Source organism: Aphis gossypii, chromosome 1 (assembly GCF_020184175.1).
Source record: "Aphis gossypii isolate Hap1 chromosome 1, ASM2018417v2, whole genome shotgun sequence".
Classification (NCBI taxonomy): Eukaryota; Metazoa; Arthropoda; class Insecta; order Hemiptera; family Aphididae; genus Aphis; species Aphis gossypii.
The window spans coordinates 42,226,104-42,237,340 of NC_065530.1; the positions used below are offsets into that span (position 1 = coordinate 42,226,104).

General features: G+C 27.0%; 1 protein-coding gene across 2 annotated transcripts; it reads right to left on the bottom strand.

Moving 5' to 3' along the window:
• Positions 1-124: 124 nt before the first annotated feature.
• On the bottom strand, positions 125-10,897 carry LOC114119463 (probable vesicular glutamate transporter eat-4). 2 transcript variants are annotated; one of them, XM_050196914.1, is made up of 11 exons: positions 10,661-10,894; positions 9,656-9,753; positions 8,927-9,117; positions 7,355-7,425; positions 7,110-7,216; positions 6,598-6,715; positions 6,335-6,512; positions 5,981-6,252; positions 5,618-5,864; positions 5,405-5,532; positions 5,068-5,318 (listed from the first exon to the last, which is right to left on the bottom strand). In XM_050196914.1, exons 3-11 carry the CDS (start codon positions 9,069-9,071, stop codon positions 5,151-5,153), a joined length of 1,434 nt encoding a protein of 477 aa, XP_050052871.1. In that variant the 5' UTR covers positions 9,072-9,117; positions 9,656-9,753; positions 10,661-10,894; the 3' UTR covers positions 5,068-5,150. The 2 variants fall into 2 exon arrangements, with proteins under 2 accessions (XP_050052872.1, XP_050052871.1); XM_050196915.1 differs by lacking the exons at positions 5,068-5,318; positions 5,405-5,532 and adding an exon at positions 125-254 and having other exon boundaries at positions 10,661-10,897.
• Between the last annotated feature and the right edge of the window lie 340 nt (positions 10,898-11,237).

The window sequence follows — 11,237 nt, forward strand, 5'->3', positions numbered from 1 at the left end:
AAAATGGTAAATTTTATTGGTCTCTAATGTGTTGCCGATAATGGCTTTTATAATAAAATATATGATCATTGAACCAAAAAATATATATAATATAATATTAATATATAATATATATATAATATTATAGTATATTATATTATATTATATTCAATATATAATATAATATATATTGAAAGTATAATAAACTACCATCCGAAGACTAGAAATTAAGCTAGAGTATTTTGGTGCAATATCTAAATAGTTAAAGAAGTATCCTGTAAAGAACCGACGTAATTTTGATTTATAACAATACGAAAAATAGTTTTCAATATTGTATGTTTCATATGACTTAATATTTACCGAAATAATTAAGATATTCTATTTCTTGAAGAATAAAATGGTAAATTCGATTGGTTTCTAAAGTGTTGTCAACGATGGCTTCCAGATTATAATGTATGATCAGTGAACCAAAATACAACCAATTCCAAAACTTTCTAATTTTGGTGGTGGAAATGGATACAATGATTTCTGGTGCTAATTCGACCAGGATGACGATGAGAATTAATAAAATGATAGTAAATGTTCTAGTTTGCTGTACAAAAATTGCCTGTGTAGCCAAAATAATGTGTTTAAAAATTTAATATTGATTTTTTAATAGAAAAAAATAATTATTTTGAAATGTATTAAATAAAAGACCACATACATCAGTGTAGAATTCACCATCAGCTTTTTTATAATAATGTATTCGTGTATCACACACTAATAAAAAAACAATCACTAGGATAGGCACAGAAGTAAGAAAGATTTCCATGGTATGTCTGAAACGATTGAACGGGTTAATGAAACTTTGGATTTTTCCAAAGGATATCGTGGGTTGTTCGAACCTCCAAATAAAATAATATCGCGGTTCAGCCTCTGAAATTGATTGTCATTGATCACGTACAACCATAAAACGTACCACGCCAAACCGATCACTCCTAAAGAAGTACATTACACTGTATATTCAAATGTGTTGAGCATCGTGAGTTAAATGTAAGTATACCAATAGATAGCCTTAGCGTATACTATGAAGAGAGATGGTGGAGTGTATTAATATCCCCATAAATATAAGTGTTTTCATGTAGCATGTAACTCAGTATTATTGGAACATGACGTATTGACTGCGTATTCAGTGGAACCCAATATGTCCAAACCCTGAAATTCGCCACTAACACTCCGGCTTAGAATATTTTAATACACACCACTATCGTTATAAATGTAAATTATGAGATTGAATTCTCAGCGAATTATCTTATTTTTACCTTTGAAATTCCCATACAAAATTGTAAAAAAATATGAGAGAGAGCATCTATGTAACATATACTCAGGACTATAATTAAATAGATAATCAACGTTAGGGCGATGGAAATTCCTAAAATACTAAAAACACAATTATATAAATATAAAACTACACTGCATTATCATTATATATTTTTAGGAGTGGCATAGAGCTTGGTTAGGATTTAAATGTAAATTATAATTTGATTATTTGTGATTATAGAAATCATGTAATACTGCTGCCATATACAGATTACCAATAGTTGTATAATATTTTTATTTTGCATTTTTTCGCATCATATATACATGTTCTATACGTATATAGGAGCTAAAAAAACACAGTTAATTTTTATTTAATCACTTAAAATAAAATTATCATACTTGAAATACGGATTTGATTGCATAACTTCTGACTTGTACTTATATTATGAAAAGTCATGATATTTAAATTTGCATAATATAGGTAGGTATATAAGTTATCGAATTGACTGCCTCGAGCGTTTTATTTAACTCTCATCTTACCTTGCAATTTCGTTTGATAAGAAATTTAAAATCCGTCTGTATTAGCTTTGAGAGTTAAATTTGATACACACTGTGGTTGTTATTATGTGCTTTGAGCATAGGTTATAAAAAGCGGGAGCAACTTTCATTTTCATGTAATTTGTATATAATGATGCATACAAAAATATTGTGAAAATACACTTATTGGCTATGAGCATCAAATTTAACTCTCATAAAAAATCCTATCTATTTTAAACACAATCGATTCAGAAAATCGTAAAAATCATATTATGATAAGATAAACATCTATTTTTATTAAAATAAAACCAAAAACATTTGTGACCAAACTCATTAATTTGATTAGAGCGTGGTTGACATGATTAGGTAAGTATTAAAATCAACTCACAAAGCTATTACAGAAGTATTCTAAACATTTTGAAAGTAGTTAACTTAATATTATATATTTTATAAATCTTAGCCTTATGTATCAATTTAATATACAGGTCGATTACTTGTGGGCTGGATAAATGGTGGCCAAAACTCCAGCAGGTATTAAACTGATATAAAATCCATACTCGTAGCTGTATAAGTAATAATTCATCTGTAACTATATAATTTAACATAAATGAAATGAATAAATGTAAAAATAGGTATTATAAAAGCTTTTTAATACGTCCAATGGTATATCTGCGGAATATAAAAAAATTTAAAACTGAATACTTACGGAATAGTAATTTAGTATGACAGTATTAACTTTATTTTGATCGCAAATATTAAATATTATATTAAATAATATATATTATATAATATTAAATCGCAAAATAAAATAAATGAATCAAATATTGAAATGACGTAATTATGAAACCTATAAAAAGTATATCATTTTACTATTAACATTTATCTAATAATAAATCATATACATATATTTTACATTATGTTTTTTTGCCTGATTAGTTTAATTCAAAATAGAATACCTCTATATAAGTGATACCCAATAAGATACAATCATTGATCATCGATAACCTACTCAGCTTTTATGAATAAAGAATTATTATAATTATAACTTATTTTCTTACAATTAGATATTACAATGGATTATACTATTATAATTAGAATGCTTAAATAAATATATATATATATATATGTATAGTGCATACGCAATAACGATTTGGTTATAAAATATAGAATGTATATTTGAAGGGATAATGCTAATTTCCTTTTTTTTCATAATATAGAACGTTGATACATTTCTATCTAGTTTAAAATATTTACGTTTAAATGTTAGTATAGAAGGTTGAAGACAGCTGAAAATTACTGGAATATCTACAGCTGATAAACAAGAGGCTATAATTTATTAAATATTCAATTTGACATGTGGGATAAATTCTTATCGAAAAGCTCTAAAATTTACCTGTATACGCGAGAAAAATGATTGCATATTGTCTATTCCAATATGTGGTTTTCAAACGGACAAACCTGTCGATGTATGATGTTTGTTGAAAGTGATAGGAAGAATCCGATGGATTGGTCTCGTTATCCCCAAACTTCATTTTCCACTTTTTGTAATAAATTTGTTTGGTTGACGGATTTAACTATGCATTTTTTGATAGTGAATGTTAAAATTTATTATAATAGTCTTTAGAGAACTGATTTTTTATTTTAAGCAACAAATATTCAATAATATTTATTAAAAAATCATTATTATTAAAAAGTTATCACTTACTTATTTTTTCAATAAATAATTTGTTTGTGTTATTTATATAATATAAAAATAATGTTGAAAATAATGTGTGCAATTTTATAAATTTAAAAAATAGAGGATAGATAAAAGGCCTGTATTGTCCTTTTAAAAATTGTATTCAGTATTTTATCAATAAACATAGTGTTGTTAATTATTAAACTACAATAATATTTAATTAAATTATCTGCTTATTGTGTGTATTTTTGATACAGGTATGAACGGAAGAAGGATACTAAAAATGACGAATATATTATTATATAATTTAAATTCCAATTATTTAGTTACATTTTTAAAACATACAATTATTATTTACATCAATTTAATAAGATCGGTTTTATAGATGTAAATTACAAAATTTGCTGATTATAAAAAATGTGCATTTATATAATGATTCTATTTTCCATTGCTTATATAATATATAGATAATATTTTATATTATAAATAATCATCTATCAGTATAATAATGTATTATGATACTTACATAGTTACATTCATCGAATTGTGTGGAGAAGATGTTCTGGTATGTGTATCTATTGCCAAAGTGCAGTACAAGTAATGACTAATGACTACAATATCTTTGTATAGTTATTAATATTATTTACTAACATTTTACATGGACTGTATCACGAAAAGTTAACGCTGACGGCCAATGGGCGGAGTTCAAACATTGGTAAAATTAAGGGGAAAGTGTATAAAATCCGAAAACATATCAACCGATCCGTAAGCCGAAAAATATTTCAGCCGATATATATATTATATATTTATATAATATATAATTCGTTTAATTCGTTTTATTTTTGAATTATTAAACTTTAAAATGTATTTTTTAATAATTAATAATATTTTAAAAACTATAGTAAAACGTTATGGAATTCAAATTGTGTAAAGGAATTTCAGTTAATAAATACTTTATCTATTATAGACATTTTTAAAAACGAAATTTAGTGGAATATTCAACAAATTATTTAATTGATATATAAAGTGACTAGATAATTGTAAATTGTAAATTATTTATTTACCACAACTTCATTGATAAAATATTGTAATAGGTACATATTACAATGTATTAGAGAAGGTAGTTATATCCAAATATGTCTGTGTATATCTAAATAATATAATATAACGTATGTTATATTCACAAATCTAGGTAATTTATAGTAATTTTGTTCGAACATCTTTGGCACTACAATTACACTACCCAGTAACCAGTTGATTAATGTAAGTAAAAGGAAAAAATTAAATTAAAAATATTATTGGTATTAATATACCGGTGGAAAGTTCTGTGTCATATTTTGGGGACAGTTTTGAAAAGTATAGTCACTAGTAATCATAATATAACTGTGTACATAAAACATTATTACAGCAGTGAATTGGGTTTCATAAATAAAACTTATCATCTATAAAAACTGTAATTGCGGTTGATTGAACTCCAAATATGACCATATGGATAATGCTGATAATATTGTTGGTCGTACATAATAATATAGGCGATCATAAACAAAAAAAAAAAAAATAAAGAATGCTAATAATTACTAATTGTATTATCTATATTATGTATGTTTAGTATTTAAGTATAATGTGTAGACAATAGTAAATATATTTAATTAATCTGTTATACAGACTGCAGATTTTCATTTTCGACTAGATTTTGTTGAATTTCTTTTACTGGCTTGTCCGCTGCCCATGGTTGTATTTCCGCAGATCCGAAAATAGAATACAACGTTCCAATCAATAAACATATTACCGCCTTCAAGATGTTAGTTTCGGCATCGTTAAGTATCTATATTCAAACGTAATTACGACAGTTAACTTTTAACAGTTAAATTAATAATATTAAGAATATATCAAGTTTTTTTATTCTATAACCTTAGAATTGAATATGTTCTGTAGGACCGTTGCACACAATTTATTGAAAGTATAATAAACTACCATCAGAAGACTAGAAATTAAGCTAGAGTATTTTGGTGCAATATCTAAATAGTTAAAGAAGTATCCTGTAAAGAACCGACGTAATTTTGATTTATAACAATACGAAAAATAGTTTTCAATATTGTATGTTTCATATGACTTAATATTTACCGAAATAATTAAGATATTCTATTTCTTGAAGAATAAAATGGTAAATTCGATTGGTTTCTAAAGTGTTGTCAACGATGGCTTCCAGATTATAATGTATGATCAGTGAACCAAAATACAACCAATTCCAAAACTTTCTAATTTTGGTGGTGGAAATGGATACAATGATTTCTGGAACTAATTCGACCAAGATGACGATAAGAATCAATAAAATGATATTAAATGTTCTCGTTTGCCGATCAAACGTTACCTGTATAGACAAAATAATGTTGTTTTACATTTATTATACCACATTTGAGTTTAATATTGATTTTTTAAGTTAGAAATATAATTTTTTTTATATGTCTTAAAGAAAAGACCACATACATGAATGTCAAAATCAGCATCAGCTTTTTCAATATATAATTGACCATCACACACGGCTAATAAAAAGATCACAAGGACAGGCATAGAAGTAAACAACGATTTCCATGGTATGTCCGATACGATTGAATGGATTAACGACCTTTCAGATTTTTGTAAAGGGTATTGTGAGTCGTTCGAACCTCCAAATAAAATAATATTGCAGTTCAGCCTCCGAAATTGATTGTCATTGATCACGTACAACCACAAAATGTACCACGCCAGCCCGATCACTCCTAATGAAATACATTATGCTGTAAGCAATTATTTTCTTAATATTTAAGTGTGTTGAGCTTCGTGACTTAATTGAACGTATACCGAAAGATAGCGTTAACGTATAAGATGAATATGTATGGTGGAGTGCAGCAATATTTTTATCGAGATATTCGCCATTGTATATAATTTCAAATAGTATTATTGGAATGTGACGTATTGATTGCGTATTTAGTGGTACCCAATACGTCCAAACCCTGTCAATCGATCCAGTCATCCCGCTCTAGGATATCATAATTCACATTAATATCGTTATAAATGTATGTATGTTAGGAAATGCACTTCCCAACGAATTATTTTATTTTTACCAATGTAATTCCCATACAAAATTGTAAGAAAGAATGCGTGTGAGCGTCTATGTAACGTATACTCATGACTATAATTAAATAGAGAATCGATGATATGGTGACAGAGATTCCTAAAATACTAAAAAAACAATTATAGAACAACATTGCATTATGATTATACATTTTTAAGTGAGGTATTGGGCATGGCTAGGATTTATATGAAAAATATAATTTGGTTGTATCTACGTTATTATAGAAATCGCAATCAATACAGAAATTTCAAATTACCAGTAGTTAGTAGTATTTTTACATCATTAATACATGTTCAGCAGTACATTTATCAAAACTCAAAAAAATCAGTGAATTTGTATTTCATCGCTTAAAATAAAATTATTTTACGTGAATTAGAGATTTGATTGTGTAACTTGTTGCATATACTAATATTAGAAAAATTCATCAAATTCCAAATTGCATAATATAATAATTATATAAATCCTAGTCTTATATATGTATTAAATGTATTGATCGGTTACTTGTGAGCTGGATAAATGGTGGCCAAAATTCCTGTAGGTATTAAACCTATGACACGTCCATATTGGTAGTAATGTATGTAATCATAATGGGACGAGTTAATATGTAACTAAATAATATAACATTAATTAAAAGTATTAATAAAAAAATAGGAATTATCAAGTATTTTTTACATGTCTAGTGTTATATGTATATCTGTGGTGAAGGGAAATTGAAAATTACTATTCAATATGACACACCCACTTACTTTGTTTTGATCTGATAAAAACTCAAAAAACTCATAATGAAAATTAAATTGATACGCCACAATTATATAACCTATAACAAATATATCATTTTAACATACACACGTATTATACTATATATCATACTTTTTTATGCATTTATTTTACATTATATTTAACAGATAAAATTCAATATAGAGTATCATTATCATAGCGGTACCCAATCAATGATAATCATTGATCGTTGAGAATTTAGCTAAAATAAATAAAGCATTATTATAACTATAATTTATCTTCAAAGAAATTAGTCATTACAAATTATTGTACTATAATAATAATTAGAATGCTTCAATGTATATACGTACATAATGATTTGGTTGTAAAACATTGATTATTTATTATGTGGGGTTAAGCTAATTTGTTTTTTTCATGTAGAATGTTGATACATTTTCAGGTAAATTAATATATGAATAATTAAATGTTAGTATAAATAGTTGAAGCCATTTGAATATTACCGGGATATCAGCTGATAAACAAGAAACTATAATTTAGAAAATACTAGCTGAACCCTCGATGCGCTTCGTAGCCTGTTAAAAATACTACTTCTTATATGTCCCAAACTGTGTTAAATTTGTTACCTTTGAAATGGATTTCTGTCTGTCTAATTGTCCTTTATGCATTTCTAAACAGCTGCATCAATTGCGATGAAATTTGATACTAAGATATATTAGATCTATGGGCTAAGTTAAATATGAAAAATCGAGTAAATCACGGAACGGGCAGGAGATGTGAAACATCAAAGTCGATTCATATTGTAAGATAGAAACTAAAACAAACGAGCATCATATTAAATAGCGCTTCAAATATAGCACAATTGGTGATAAATCACCCAACCTGGCAACAGTGCGATAGTAAAAACCGGTTGCTATAACAACCAAGATATGTCCATAATTAAATTTAGTTTTCTTTTCCAGATGCTGTGAATTTTCATTTTCACTTTCACTGTTTCTTTCATGGTCACTTATATTTAATTTCGATTACTGTCATTCGAAATTATGTAACTATGTATACATAATAACAAAATTATAACAACCGGTTGCTATAAACAATCTCCGTCACGCCGTTATAACCGTCCATAAGTTAGGTTAGGAAATCATACCTGTGCCAAAAGATGAAAAAGTGATATGCCTAACCCCGAGAGGTTCTCAAACAGAAATTTTGAGATTTACGATGAAAATTTTTATTTATAGATGGTTGCTATGACATAGTTGTCACCATGGCAACAAACAAAGGACAGACAAACAGACAGAAATTATTATTAAAGCTAATAGCAACCATCTATAAACAAAAATTTCCATCGTAAATCTCAAAATTTCTGTTTACACACTTTCCGGGGTTGGGCATATCACTTTTTAACTTTGACTATCTTCAGACAATTGGTCTAATACAAATCTCTGTGGCCAATTTCGTCGCGATTCGTCGGTCCAGCCGTTTAGGAATGTATAAAGTATAGCAGACAAACAGAAATCCATTTATAAATATACATTAAATTTGACATGCAGGATAAATTACTATCGAAATATACTAAAATTTACCTATATACGCGAGCAAAATGATCGCATATTGTCTATTCCAATATGTAGTTCTCAAACGGATAAGCCTGTTGATGAGACTGTGTGATGATTGGTGAACGTGAGGGGTAGAATCCCATCGATTGGTCTCGTTTTCCCCAAAATTCATTTTCGATAATGAACGTTTAAAGTTGATATTAATAGTCTATAGAGATCTGATTTTTATTTAAAAAACAAAAAGTAAATTATTTCTCTTTTAGAATAATTATTATAAAAAATCTGTATAATATAAAAATATTGTTAAAAATAAAAGAAGCAATATCATTAAATTATAACATTATAATTTATAAAGTACTGTATTGTGTTTTTCAAATAATGTTTTCAGTATTTTATCAATAAACATAGATTTGTTGATAGTTTAATTTTTTTTATTTAAACTACCTACTTAATCTGTGTTTTTTTGGAATACGTATGAACAGAATAAAAATACCAAAAATAAAAATATTATAAACAGATCATACAATAACAATTCCAAATGTTTTAGTTACTTGTTTAAAATATACAAATTATTATTGATATTATTTTAATAAGAAAGGTTTTATTGATGTAGATTATAAACTTAACTTTGTATAATTAAATGTACATTTAAATAATTAACTTATTTTCTATAGCTTATTCGACATATATATGTAAATATTTTTTATTATAGGTACATAATCATCTACCAATAACATTATATAATATGATACTTACATTATTTGAAATGTGTGGAGAAGATAATTCGATATGTGTAATGTGTATCAACGACCAAAGTGTAGTATATGCAATGAATACTGAAGGTTAGATATGTTCTGAAATCGTGTAGTGTAATTAGGCACGGCTCGAGTGTTAAAACACACATAGGCAAACTTGAGTTTTTCCGCCCCTTACATGTAAATACTACATTAAATACCTTTTTATTTTTAATTTATAATAAAAAAATATTAAATACCACTCTGGGTGTGGGGTTATGTCACGTTGTCGCCTACTCCTTAAGCCAGGCCTGAGTGTATAAATTATACGTATTCCATGTACAGTATTTAGTAAGGTAACTGAATATATGATTACATTTTATAATATATTATGTGACAATATTTATACAATATTTACACGATATAATGAAAGTTGTATTAGAAATAATGGAAAAACGCAGAGTTTTGCTCTTAATCATATTGTTTCAATTCAATTTTATAATAAGTATATTAACTCTAAACCAAATTTGAGCGAGTTCTATTCAGACTGCGTAAACGCGTTTTCTTTTAGGTACGTGTGTAAGACGGAGACAACACATGCGAGTATAACGTCCTCTTAATATATTATTTGTCTGCAATAAAATGGCCAATGTGGGTCTAACATAATATAATAATAATTTAAAATTTAAACATCAAATCTGAAATTTCGAAAAAGTATGCATTGTATTAATTTGGAATTTTTTTTCATGAAAATTGAAAATAGTTACTTATCGTCCTGCTTCATATTTTTCACAAAAATATTAATTCATACTATATTTTTATTATAACAATGAATAAAGTGAGGACTTTATGATCACGATCACCTGTTTTATCGTCAATGTTATATAATAGAAATACCATTACAAAATTACTATAAAAAAGTAATAAACATTTTCAGTTAAATTTTATAAAAATTATTTTTACGAGGTATGGTAATATGGATAAGCGGTATTAGTAACTATAGTAATATTATTTTTCTAATACTTACAAATCTGTAATGTTAAATTAAGCAGTCTTTACTCGATCTGGAAGCGGTTTTATTTTGTTCAGGAATGACAACAGAACCTATTTTTATTGTGTATATAATTAAATTCAATAAATTCAATTAACTATTGAGTGTTTTACATAAGTTGGTGCAATTATTCTAATAGCATTTTATGAATTTGTAACACATCTAATAGTGTAGATCAGAGAACTCACAGAAGTAGTAAGTGGTTACTGTTACTACTAAGATACGTATCAATAATTATTTTTGACATGTGATGTGGACTGTAATTTATTTGGTGGTTGAATAACTATTTGACAAATAATAGTAACCAGATACCATTTTCGCAATGTTAATGTTTTATTATAGCAGGTTAACTGCAACGTCATTTTTCAGTACATTGCCAAAAGTGGTAGGTGTACCATTTTTGGTACACTTGTTGTTTTGTCAATAAGCTTCGGTGAACCATTATTGGTACACGGAAGTCTGTGTCAAAAAGTGTTATGTGTACCTATAGTAGCTGCAGTGGTACACCTAAATACGATTTAAACACAGGAAAATACTTCGTAGACCACCAGGC